Source organism: Typopeltis vanoorti, chromosome 13, assembly GCF_054136105.1.
Source record: "Typopeltis vanoorti isolate ZY-2024b chromosome 13, IOZ_Tvanoo_1.0, whole genome shotgun sequence".
Lineage (NCBI taxonomy): Eukaryota > Metazoa > Arthropoda > Arachnida > Uropygi > Thelyphonidae > Typopeltis > Typopeltis vanoorti.
Window position 1 is genome coordinate 121,635,974 of NC_143561.1, and position 14,425 is coordinate 121,650,398.

At 37.3% G+C, this 14,425-nt stretch overlaps 1 protein-coding gene across 1 annotated transcript in view; it reads right to left on the minus strand.

Moving 5' to 3' along the window:
- Nucleotides 1-14,425, minus strand: part of Col4a1 (Collagen type IV alpha 1) — a 903,940-nt gene that overhangs the window by 198,399 nt on the left and 691,116 nt on the right. The window contains exon 29 of the mRNA XM_090402880.1: nucleotides 5,646-5,821. Coding sequence (XP_090259006.1) covers nucleotides 5,646-5,821 — 176 coding nt within the window. The remainder of the gene's footprint in view (nucleotides 1-5,645; nucleotides 5,822-14,425) is intronic.

The window sequence follows — 14,425 nt, forward strand, 5'->3', positions numbered from 1 at the left end:
GTGGGCGGCCAAAGAAGAGATGGAAGGAGCTGGTAGAAGAGGACTTGAAGATGAAGAACTTGGATGTGGTGACAGCCCAAGACAGGAAGGTGTGGAGGAGACTCATAACAAACAGTGACCCCACTTAAGTGGGAGAAGCTGCAGAAGAAGAAGAAGAAGATTTACGTTACATACATTTGTTTACATATAATACATACATTACATACTTTGGTTTACATGTGATACATACATTACATGCACTTGGTTACATATGATACATCTTGGATGAGAACTAATTTCTCTGCTTTCATCCTCGAAGCTTATATGTAAGCTTATCTGAGGATGACACCCGTTGGTTATTATTTATTGTTTTTTTTTTTTTTGCTGTGTTGGGAAGCTACGAAATCTATGATTGAGAAATTGTGCACGCACGCACACAATAACTTGGAATGTATTGATGCGTCGCTGAACTGGAAGCCTGAACAAATATATTGTGTTTCATTAAGTTTGTATGGTATTTTGGGTGCATGTTTCTTGTTCATAGTATGTCCTTAGAGCTCTTTTCAGGCTATTGTAGTTTGTAAAGTTTCTGTATTTAAAAGGTAATTTGTTTATCATGTCTGGGATGTAGACGTTTCGCGTTGCCTTTCCGTAGTGATTATTGTATTTATATGTGATATAATTAGTAGTCTGAGGTCTTGTTATACGGTATGTATTTCTGACTGTCCTGTAGTTGGCATCGAAATAATGTTTTAGCAAAGCTGCATAGTGACATAAATGTTTTGCTGTCAGTATTTTGTGTTCTGACATTGCAATGTATATAAGGTTGTTATTTTCTCTTTGTTCCCAAAAGGTCAGTTTTATCATTTTGTATTGTAGCGACACTAATCTATTTAATTTGTAGGGTGCACAGAGAGCATACATTGTTATAGCGTATCTTAGTATATTTTGCCTAGTGCTTTGTATATTAGTGTTTTTAGGCGTATGGGAACTATGTCTTTTAACCTGTAGAGTTTGCCACTTATTGTTTGGAGTTTGTTGTGTGGATGGTTTATGTGGCTATTCCAATTCATATCTGCATCGAAGTAAATTCCAAGGTATCGTATAGTTTCAACCTGAGTGATTGTAGTGGTTTTGCTGTTCTGTGTGTTTTTTATGTTGGAAAGTGGATGTTGGATGGTTATATATTTGTTACCAACTGGTCGAGTCAGTGGATTTCTGAATATCATTAATTTTGTCTTTTCTGAGTTTAGTTGTATGGAGTTTTTCGTGAGCCAGTCTACGATCAAATTTATGTCATGTTGCATATTTGTTTGGGCTATGCTTGCGTCATTATGGATGGATATTATTGCTGTATCGTCTGCGTATTGGAATAATCTTACCTTTGAGTGGTAGCTGATTAATATCGTGCGTGTAAATGTTGAATAGAGTTGGGGAGAGTACAGCTCCCTGTGGTACTCCACAGGTTACTGGTAGCTCTCTGCTTCAGTTTGACCCGATACGTGTGATATGCTTTCTATTTTGAAGGTAGTTTGTAAACCACCTGTGAAAAGGCCCGTCTATTCCAATATGCCTCAGCTTTTCTAACAAGGTTTGATGTGTAAGTGTATCAAATGCTTTAGTTAGATCAATAAAGACTACCATGGCAATTATGTTTTTGTCTAAGGCGGTATTAATTACATCTGTAAAGTCTTCTAAGAGAGATGTTGTTCCTTTATTTTTCTGAAAACCATATTGTGTTTTGGGGATAATATGAAAGATCTCAGTGTATGCTGTGAGTTTCTTCAGTATGATCTGCTCCATAATTTGATTGATAATTGGTAATGTTGCTATGGGTCTGTAATTGTTGATTAAATTTCTTTTTCTATGTTTGTATATGGGTGTGATTATGGTGGTCTTTAGCATACTTGGTATCTGTCCTGTTTTAAATATTTTATTTATTACTTTTTGTAGGATAGGACTTAAACTAGTTGCTTGCTTTATATCTTTAGGTCTGATACCATCAATGCCTGGGCCTTTGTTTGGTTTGATTTGATGTATTGCAGAGAGACGTTCTGCTTCTTTTATGGTTGGGAACCATAATGTCTGTTTTGATTGTGGTCCAAGTGGAGGGTCTCGTTTTGTGATTGGGGGAATATTTCTGTGCAGTTCTTGGATGGTGTCACAGCCTTCCAAATCATTAGTGTCACAGCCTTCCAAAGTCTTCTCGCACTTGCCGCTCAACTGTCTCAACAACTACTGGTCCCCACACTCTGTGTTCCTTGGTCTGTAGCAACACCCCACGAAATATCCTGTCTTGCCCACCTCCACCTCACACCATATGCTTTCAAAATCATTAGTGTCACAGCCTTTCAAAGTCTCCACTCTTAGAGGACATAGGTCATCGTTTATCATAAGCAGTACTCCACCACGACGCTTTCCTTTCGGAATAAGGGCCAATAATTTTTGTCCCTTATTCCGAATACTCCTGGCATTGGTATAAAGCATAAAAATGCTATGGTTTGTATACCTAGCATTATCCCCTCTAGACTCCACTGGACTCAGCGTTACCTGATGTCTTCCTCCTTCTCCGAAGTACCCATTGCCATAAGAGGCCACCCCTGCTACCGTCCACACTGTGCCACACTGACTCATTCAGGACAACAATCTCTCCAGATGCCTACATCCTTCCTCATTCAAATTCAAGTGGTCTTTCGCATGCAATTCCTCTCTGCTCTCAAATGCACTCCAAGCATCCACATATTCGAATCGTCTCTTTTGACACATTCTCGCTATTATGCCATTCAATATCACTGCTCTTCTGCTCAGCTCGACATTATCATACCTAGGCAACACACACAATCTTTCCTCTCTGTGTCTTCTTTCGTACAATCTCATGCAAGAATCTCATATTTCTCATTGCCCTATTTACACCACCACTCAAGTCATTGGTTCCCACCATCACAATCATCTCATCCACTCTTTCACCTCTCTTAATTGCCAAAGCCACACTTTCTATTATTTCTCCTGGCAAACACTCCTCACGCATCCTATCTTGAACACCACGGATCATTGATTCCCCATACATTACACCTCTTACCACCATATTCCTCGATTGCTCACATGCATCTCTCACTCTCTCTCTCTTGTAACAGTTTCTCTCTGTGCTCTCCTACTTACCTGCCTTTCTGACATCACTCTATCCCTAGTCCCTGTGCTCCCTTGCATTCCTCTCATTCCCTCTCTTCTGCTGTTTCCATTCGTTCCTCTTCTATCATTCCTATATCTGAGACTCATTCCCTCTCTTTCACTTATCCTATTCTCACCTCTTCTATCATTCATAGAACTCTCTCTCATTCCCTATCATTCATAGAACTCTCTCTCATTCCCTATCATTCATAGAACTCTCTCTCATTCCCTATCTTCTACTGTTCCCATTCTCTTCTCTTCTATATCCCATAACTCTCTCTCATTCCCTCTCCTCTACTATTGTTCCTATTCTCTCCTCTTCTCTCATTCCCATAACTCTCTCTCACCCCTCCCCTGATTTGCTTTGCATTTGTCTCTTCCATTCACTTAATTTCATCTTTCACACTTCTCATCTCATTCCCCAGACATTCCACCTGCTCTTTCAACTCATCTATCTCTCTCTGTAAGTCAGTCACTCTTGTTTGCTATTCATCCTCCCAATTGAGACTATCTCCTAAAACTTCAGAATCATTCAACCTTTCCATACTATCTACTCATTATTTTATTCATACTTCTCTAGCCCTCTATCATACCAGTCATCTCTCTCTACATGGAGAATCTCCCATCTCTGACTCAACGAGGTGGTCATTTCTAAATCACCAAGTTCCTCCCATTGCCTGCACTTTGCGCATATATTTCCCAACTTCTTTCTCCTGCCACATATACAATCGCTGGGACGCATACATTCTGCAAGTTCCGCATGCTACAAAATCCTGTATGATATCGCGCAAAATGGAGTCCTTAAATGGGGGGGGGGGAGGACTTGGCAATACGCCATTTGTAATTTAACTGTTGCTGCAGCCATTATTTAAAATAGTGTCAAAAAATAAACTAAATAAGTATCAGGGAGTATTACTATAAAAAAAAGTACAAACAATTTCAAACAGAACATTTAAGTACACTAGATATAAATAAATAAAATGAAATAACTAAATAATGAAAACTTATCCTTTGTCTTGCCTTCCACTGTTATGCATTCGATTCCGACCCCGTCTTCTCGGTAACCAAAATACACAATATCGCGACAACAACTAACTTCAAAAAACAACACTGACGGACACTCATATTCCAGAAAACAACTTAGACTACAAAAAAGTAGAAAAAATGGACTATTCACCAATTAATAAGCACTTTCTTCAGTATACAGCTCAAATTCCCTGCCACGGTGACTCTAATGCCCTCAATTATTAAATTATTATTAAATTACTTTATTACTTCCTTATTGTTAAATTACTCTGGAATAGAGAAAGATGTTGGAAGTTTTTTCACTTGGTTAGACAATAAATTATATATTTAGTTTTATCCTTTATCCAAGTGTAAGCAAACAAAGTTTGCACCTGAAGTATCTTCAGGACTGGGGCAACTTGTACCAGGAGTTTCCCCAGTCCTGAAGATACTTCAGGCACAAACTTTGTTTTCTTACACTTGAATAAAATTAAACTATATTTATTATAGTCTAACCAAGTGAAAAAACTTCCAACATAGTTGTGAAGATATTTCATGTACAAACTATATTTGCTAACATTTAGAAAAAGGTATAAACAAGAATATAATTTAATGGGATAAAAATCCCTTATTGTTTATCAGCCAGTAAGTGAAACTACGATCGAAAACTACGATCGGTAACGTTTCATGCCGACGAACTGTCGGCGTATCCAAGCGTAAGTGACCACTTGTTAGTCCCATTTTATCCCATTAACTTATCAACTTCGCCAGAAAAAATAAAAAATAAAAAATAAGAATATAATTTTTTGGCAAGTTTAATTTAATACAGAAGGAATTATAAAAAAAAAAAAAAAAGAAGAAGAGAAGAATGAAAGATGAGAGACAACATGTGGTGTGGTGAAGAAATGTGTGAGGAGCAGATTTTTTACAAGAGGAATTATGGATGAGCAGAATACATTATCAGATGTATTGAGAATTCTGGGAGTGTTAAAGATTTGAATGAACCTTCCACGATAAATCTGCTGACTCCATGGTGGTTGATATGATAACAATAATCATAATAATAGTTCATGTCTAAATTATTTAAATTTGGAATACTATTCTTGGAAATTGGCATGTTTTATGATAGTAAAAAATACCAGCTCGAGGGGACAATATATATATATATAAATGTGTGTGCGTGTGTGTGTGTGTGTGTGTGTGTGTGCCGGCCTGGTTGGCTGAGTGGTTACCGTATCCGCTCTCCAGCAAAGAGGCTGTAGGTTCGCATCCCGCATAGGCATGGATGTTTGTGACACTCTCCCAATATGGGCTGAGTCCATGGGAGTAGTAGACCCAAAACCTTCTGCAATGGGAGAGGCCTTCACCCTGCAGTGGGTAGGCTGTTAATTTTTTTTTTTTTTTTCATATATGTAGCAATATGTAAAACATTTTTAAAACCTCATAATCCATTTTAAAAATTGCAAAAACAGAAACTTGTCTGATATACGTACTCTTTCTCCTTTCATTCCAGGAAAACCAGGCACACCTGGTGAACCTTTAGGACCACCAAGTCCAGGAGCTCCAGGTAATCCTTCTGGTCCTCGTTCACCAGGAGGTCCTGAAGGCCCAGGCAACCCACGTCCAGGAACTCCTGGATCTCCCTTCTGACCAGGTATTCCATCTAACCCTAAACAAAAGAGATTAAATTTGTTAACATGCTAATTTAATATCAGAGGATCACTAAAATTAAAATCTACTTTATAATCATAAATAACTCTAGATTCTTCTGTTTATAAAGCCATAATTTCTAATCGACAAAAGAGATTCTATAATAATAGAAACTAACTTAAGTTAGTTAGCTTGCATGTGAATAGCATCACTGCCCTCCAATCTACTGTGGGATTGAAACCCACAAAAATCATGGATGTTTGTGAATGTTTTTAGGGGGCAGACAATATACTGTATGTCAACCATTGCGAGACTATTACTTGTTTATTCGTAGGCTGAAGTGGTGGGTAAAAAGCACCATGTTTGGTGTGCAGAGCCAGGAATTGGATTATCTAATATGCAAGGTTTGTCTTGGAAATTCCCAAATGTTTGAATTATTACGGCAACAAGTGCTACTAGCTGCGTACTTCATATGCTGCAATCTATTGGCAACATTGGGAAATAGTCTAGCAAAAACAACAATGTGATATTTTGCTTAGCTATCGCATACTCTGTCTATTTTTGTCAGCATGCGTTTGGTGTATATGATGATTTTTTGTATGTGTTTATAATGATCAATTATCATCGTCAATGAATTTGTGAGAAGTTTTGTATCAGATTGGAAAAATCATTCACAGAGACATTTGAAATGTTAAAAAAAGCATTTGGAAAAACAGCTCAAGGAAAAACTGATCGATGCTACATCATGATAATATGCCTACACACACATACACACATCATTACTAATCTGTGAATTTTTGGCAAAACATGAAACAATGGTCATTCCACAGCCTGCTTAGTCACCTCACCCCACTAGCAAACTTTTTTTTTTATTCCCCAAATTGAAATTGACATTGAAAGGTCAACATTTTGAGTCAATTGACTCGATAAAGAAATTGCTAGCAGACTGCGAGGTATCCCAAAAGAAGCATTCAAGAAATGCTTTAAAGGATGGAAGAAACACTGGCAGTGGTGTATACAAAGTGGAAGAGAGTACTTTGAAGGTGACAAGGCCGAATGGCTTTTGAGTTAGGCAGAAAAATTTTTATTCAGAAAGTTCAGGAATTTCCTGGACAAGGAAATTCCTGAATGTAGCCTCAAAAAAGTCTACAGTATAAGCATCATTTGTAATTAAAGAGGATCAGAAAAACATCTCATTAAGTGAATTTCATGAAAGGTGAGCAATTGAGAAAAGTCTCTATCCTCATTCCCCCAATATAAAATTTACCTAAATGGTGCTTTAATAAAGAATACGTAAAAAAAAAAAAGTGTTCATAACCTTTTCTTTTTCAAGGAAATATGAATGTTAATTAAACTCAACTATAAATTATATTTTAATGATAAAAAAGAGAAAATATTAGCTAAAAAGCACAATTGGAAGAACGACGTTACATTACGCCCTTCAAATGGAATAGGCCTAAGTTCGATTCTCGTCACGACGGGAGGAGTCTTTATCTGGATGATTTCAATCGAAGGTGAGTTAGCCGATCTCATACGGAGGCAGCAGAGTTTTTTCTCCCGGAAACTCGGGTTTTTCATCCCGAGACTGCATACAGACAAATCGGCCCTTCAGAACACACGCAATTTACAGACATAGAATACCAGTTGTGGTGGTGGAGGTGGGTGGTAGATGGCGTTGATGGAGATGATTCGTAGTAGAGGTTCGGTGTAGTGGTTGAGACAGTTGTATCAGTTGAGACAGTTATAGGTGTCCTCCCGCGATGAGTCTTCGGACTCCTTGGAGGTGTCAGGAATAATAATAATAATGATAAAAACATCCTTTTTTTAAATCCTACTCAGAAAAACAAAATAATTATCAGTTATTCTCCTATTCTATAAAAAATTTCTTCCATGTCAACCTGGTAACAACCCCTGACAAACTTATATGACTCAATCATATCTTCTCCCTCCTCCTATTCATAAGACTTTGTAATTACATTCTTTAAATCTGTCACTGAGGTCAGAGAAAGAGAGAGAGAGAGAGACTGAGAGAGATAATCACTTATATGAAGAAAGTGAGCAAGCAAGCCATCCACCATGATATGAAGTGAATGATCACAGAGAAAACTAGTGATAAACCATAAAGAGTAGAAGGCAGACCATATCATAACAGTTCTGTTAGTAGGCCTCTATGCCAGACATGATCAAATGACCAGGATATATAAAAAATCACGTGCACCTTATTAATATCAGGTAAGCTTGATATGTAAGACTATAGATGGATATTAAGAGAACAAACTAAGAGTGCTCCTGAAGAAATGACCACTAGATACCACTGCATAAACGTGACTTGCCACCAGGTGGCAAGTGTATAATGATGGAAACTGTATGGGCAGCAACAAGGTAAGTTAATTTTAAATTAATTGTGTGATGATATGGTGTAAGTTTAAATGTTGCTGTCTGATATTAATGGTTGGAATGCAATCTCCAGTTAAATTTTTAGGTGGGATTATTTTAAATTCTTTGTTTCTTGTTAGTGATCTGGGAAAAAAAAAGGCTTGAAAGGAAGATTGTTGCATTGCATAGGTTACACAAAATACAAATAAAGTGAATGGCATGGATTTTTTGAGAATGGTACAGTCCTGTGAGTACAATATGTATACATGGGAAAACACTGTGGATATGTATGTGTAGATGTTGAATTGGAGAAAGGAAAAAAAAAAAGGCTTGAAAGAAAGATTGTTGCATTGCATAGGTTACATGAAATACAAATAAAGTGAACGGCATGGATTTTTTGAGAATGGTATACAGTGCTGTGAGTGCAATATGTATACATGGGAAAACATTGTGGATATGTTTGTGTACAGGTTGAATTGGAGAAAGGAGTGAGTGCAGGTATGTAGGAACCAACTTTTCCAAAATCTTCACCACCATTCCTGAGATACTGGTAAGCCAGTAATTGGATACATCAGTCTTTGCACCACCTTTGTGCAATGGAATTACCATACATTTTTACCACTCCTGTGAAATCTTCCCTTTTCTGAGACTCAAATTATATAGCCTGGTCAAAGAAATAGATACTTGAGCTGAACACTCTTTTGGCATCCATGCTGAATTCTGAAATAGTGACTGATGGAACATCACTATTGTAGAATTCTTATTCATTTTGTGCAAGAGCTCTAGTATCTCCTCATACCCTTGAGTTTCATCATCCAGTGAAGTGGTACCAGTGAGCTGAATGTTGCATAGACCAGGTTGATAGCTTGCTTTTAGCAAAATGGCTACCCATTAGTTGAACAATTTCTATTAACTTTGTCACACCCCCACATACCACTGAATTCAGTAGAGTTATTCTTTCTGATAGACAAGCTTAGGTGTTGAACATTATTCCTAATTTATTTTATAAATATTAACAATTCATAACCACATTCAAACCACATGTTATTATTATTCAAGCCTCCATGGAATCGAAAGACTCATCGTGGGAGGTCCTTTCTAAGAAACACAAGTCTATCAAGACTCATTGAGGGAAGTCCCTCTTAGGAAACACAAAGTCTATCATCCCACTCCTTAAACTCATTGACCGTTCTCACTCTCACAGCTCCATCAGGCAATGCATTCCATGATTCAAACACCCTCATGCAAAGAAACCACTCCTCACCCTCTTTCTCACAGTTTCCTTTCGTAACTTCCAGGGATGGAATTTATCCTCTTTAAATCCTGGGAACCAGATCTGAGAACAATAGTCTAAGTGTGGTCTGATCAACCTCTTATACAACGGAATGATAACCACTTTATCTCTGCAGGTCAGTGTCCTTCTCGTTATTGCAGCAATCCTCTGTGTCATCTTCACTATCTTTGCAATATGTCCCTAAATTTCAGGTTTCTATATATCATTAACCCCCAGATCTTTTGTCTCCCCTGCTTTCTTAAGTTTAACTTTTCCCATAGAGTATGCAGCATCCCATTGACGTGTCCCAAACCTCAAGACCTTACATTTCGCTGCATTAAACTGCCATCATTAATCATATTCCCATTTATCTAGCTTATTCAAATCCTCTTGCATGGCTACCACATCTGCACCATTACTAATAACCCTTCCCAGCTTTCCATCATCCACAAACAACTGAATATCCCCTTGCAATCCACAGGCAATGTCATTGATATAAAGGTTAAACAATATAGGTCCCAGTACTGAGCCCTGAGGAACCCCACTTGTAACCTTCTGCCTCTTTGATATTGCTCCACCATACACAACTCTCTGATACATATCGGACAGCCAATCCTGAATCCAGTTGACCAACCTGACATCCAGACCCATGTGCTGCAACTTGAATATCAGCTTATCATGGCACCCTGTCAAATGCCTTTGCTAAGTCTAGGAAAATGGCAGTATATGCCTTTCCCTCATCTAATGCTTTTGAAACTTTATCATAAAAGGCTAGCATATTGCTAAAACAAGAGTGCCACTTCACAATTCCATGTTTACTCTCACAGGTATACAGCGTATACAGCATTGGGCAGATGAGGGTAATGCTGTATACGTTCCCTCACTACTTTCTCCAAGATCTTACTAACTACTGATGACACACAAACTGGCCTATAATGAGACACATCCAGCCTGCTACTGCCCTTAGGCAATGGCACTATCTTACCTTTCTTCCATTCCATGGGCACCTTTCCCAAAGTCAGACTTTCATTGAAAAGCAAGGTCAAAGGCACTGTCAGTTCCTTGGCACATTCTCTCAAACTCATGGTGAAATACCATCCAGTCCCACAGCTTTACTAACATCCAGAGTATTCAGTATGTGGAATACACTCTCCTCTAAACCTCAAACCTGCCCTATCCCTCTGGTATTCAAATCGACTCCTCCAGGAAGAAACACTCCAATTAAGTGTTCATTGAACAATTCCACTATGTCCTCTGCATCAGTCACTCTATTCCCATTTTTATCCCACAATGTTATTCTTCCACAGTCATTTCTCCTCCTACTGGCCATATAGCTAAAAAATTCCCTAGGATTTTCCTTGGATCTAAGGACTAATCTTTTCTCATATTCCAGTTTTGCCTTCCTCACCATACTAGTCACTCTCCTGGCCTGTGTCTTATATTCTTCATGCATCTTCTCTTCACCTGTCTCCTTATATCTATTCCATAGCCTCTTTTTCGCATGCAGTTCCTGTTTAATATTGTTTGTCATCCATTTTACTCCAAATTGTGTCATCTTCTTCTTCACTCGTGGAATACAGCTTACTATTGTGCTAACAAATATTCCTTCACAATTTCCCAAGCATAATGATATCCCGGCCTTTCAATTCCTCCCTCCATGAAACTTCCCCAAGTTGACGTCTAAGACTATTATAATCACCTCCTTTATAATTCCACATACATTCCCTTCTCTTTGATACTCCTGCATGTCTATTCATTTTCCAAGTGAAAACCATATGGCCACTCTCTCCAACTGATGCTATAACCAAATCCAAAACTCTTGAAACTCTTGTTCCCTCTGTTAGATGTTGCCTAAGACATTTGTCCCTCAAGAATTCTAAAAATTCCATTCCCTTATTGCTACATGCATCTTCCTCTCCCCAATTTATACTGCTGTAAATAAAATCTCCCATAACAATCATTCTTCTTCACTTGCCACGCTCAACTGTCTCATCTCCTGATCCCCACCCTCTGTGCTCCTTGGTCTGTAGCAACACCTATCCTGTCTTATTAGCGGCAACACTCAAGGAGTTGGTAGGTCATTCCCCCTCCTATATCAAAAACACACAACATTTCATAAACATCATCAGAGACATTACATTAGAAAAAGATGATTTATTAGTCAGTTTTATGTCTCTGTCCTCTTTACCAATGCCCTAATCAATGACACAATCCTTCTCCTGCAAAACAAATTCCCTCCAGATATCACGGTGCTTTTTGCACATGTATTATGGTCGGGTTATTTTGTATGGCAAAACGCCTTCTACTTACAAAAAGAAGGCACAGCCATGGGCTCGCCATTATCCCCCCCCCCTCTATTGCTAACTTTTACTTGGAACATTTTGAGCAACTTGCCCTAGATTCCTCCCCTCTAAAACCCAAAGTCTGGCTTAGATACGTTGACGATGTTTTTGCGATCTGGTCCCATGGCCGCCAGACATTAGACACATTCCTTAGCCACCTAAACAAACAACACAAACGCATACAGTTCACAATTGAAATTGAAAAACACAACACACTTCCGTTTCTAGATACACTTGTCACACGTCTTCCCTCGGGCAATCTTTCCTTCACTATTTACCGAAAACCGACACATAAGGGACAATATATACACATAAACTCCTACCACCACCCAACACAAAAACTAGGTGTCATCAACACGCTAAAAAACAGAGCTCAGACGATTTGTTTCAGTGAACAGACACTGAAAGACGAGTTTAAAATTATCAGTAATAACCTACAAAAAAACGGATACAGCCAAAATACTATAAACAGAATTCTCTACAAAACCACAATAAAAAACAAAGACAAACCAGACTACAGTAAAACTATAACCATTTCCTACATTAAAGGAATATCAGACAAAATAAACAGAGTACTACAAAAGTGCAACCTCGAAGCCACCTTTAAACCTCCTGCAAAATTAAAAAACTTACTCAACTCATCCAAAGACCCACTCCCTCCACTAGCTCACCCTGGAGTATACTGGATTTACTGTACTTCCAACATACTATATATAGGAGAAACAGGACGCACTATTCCTATTAGACAAAAAGAACATAAACGACACATTAAATATAATAATTATGGTGAAGCTGGCCTTTCTGATCATGCCCTGAATACCTTACACAGAATTGACTGGAAAACCACCAGCTATCTACATCACACTAGAACATGGTATGAACGGAAATTCAAGGAAGCCTGCGAGATTATCAGCAACCACCCCAATCTGAACAACAATGATGGTTTAAAAATCTCAAACATATGGAAGGCATATATTCAACCTTCCTCACCAAGAACAACTATTAACAGGACTGTAGAAAATCCAGTATTGTAAATCAAAAATAGGAATTGTAATACTAAAAATAGGACACCAATTGTTTCTGAAAGAAAACCATCTAAAAGAATGTTTATTCCTGTCATTGTAAAAATAGAATTTAGCTTGATGTAAAAAAAAAGAAAAAAAAAAGTTTTATTTTTAAAAAAAAATTTTTTATGTATTTATTTATTTTATTTTATTTTTTAATTTTTTTTTTTTTAATTTTATTCAGCAGAGGTCACGCCAGTAGAATAACATGTGATCAAATCATTGTTACTCTAGCTTACAGTTAATGATGTAACTCAGCTTGTTCTGTATACTTATGTAAGCTCCAGATGATGATCTTGATGTGAAGATCGAAATGTTGGGATAATAAAAAAGTTTTTTAACATGGTTGTAAATTCCATAAAATTTTTAAAATGAATGCTGATCACCGTGTAACCCTAAAAGAAAGGATTAGAAAGTACTAAATTTCTAAGGAAAAAACACAATAAAACAGATAAAATCACCAATTTTACCAACTACTCACAATTTAACCTTGATCCATCAAATGCTACCACAGGGATATTATTCTTTCTTTTAAGGTAACACGGCGGTCAGCATTCATAGTGAAGAATTTATGGACACAAAAACACACATGTTGGAAAAATTATTTTACTTATAATTAAGAAAATAATATTCAACATTTCGATCTCCGTATTGAGGTCATCATCAGGAAAACATAATATGTACAGGACAGACACAAAAGTAAGACGAATCTAAATGCTTTGTTAATTATTACTGTAGCCTGACCTCTAGTGGAAAAAAAAAAAAACTTAAAAAAAAAAAAAAAACTACTGCTACCACCGTATGAGATCAGCTAACTCACCTTCAACTGAAACAGCCCATATAAGGATTCCCCTCATCATGACAAGAATCGAATACAGGTCTTTTCCAATTGAAGGGTGCAATGTCCTGCTATTTTTCTAATTGCGCTATGGTGGCTTATTCCAACACGTGTATTTTTGTCTCCATAAATTCTTCACTATGAATGGGGATATTAGTATTATTCACAGAATCACAGACCAGTTTTAATTGTTCCAGTATTTCAACACTGTTGCAGGCTCTGTGACAGAGATGAATGTATACATGAATACAGCATGAGAATTATAATAAGAGTTACCTCGCACAAAAAATATGTCGAAGATGTTAGACTGGAATACTGCTAATTCCAAAATAGCCTGTTGCATTTGTATTTGCTACAGTGAAATTTTTTTAATGGATTCAAGGGCAACTTTTTAAAAACAACAACAACCAAATCTTAATAAATATGGTGGAATAATGTGAGATTTGGGAATAAAGTAAAAGATGTTAATCTTTCACTTTGTGCATGCATGTCTTTTCCAGATGATGTCCCCTGTGACAGAGATGAAATACTAGAACATACCTATGTTTAATTCTTTCATTGGTGTTTTCATTCTATTAAATATGAACAAGATTTGACTGGACCTAAGTCTAATAAGATGATTTATTGATGGTAATCTGAGAAATAAACAATACCATACTAATAGAACAATTTTTTCTACCCAAGAGATTTTTCTGTTTCTTCTCACAAAAATTAATGGATAAAAATACAC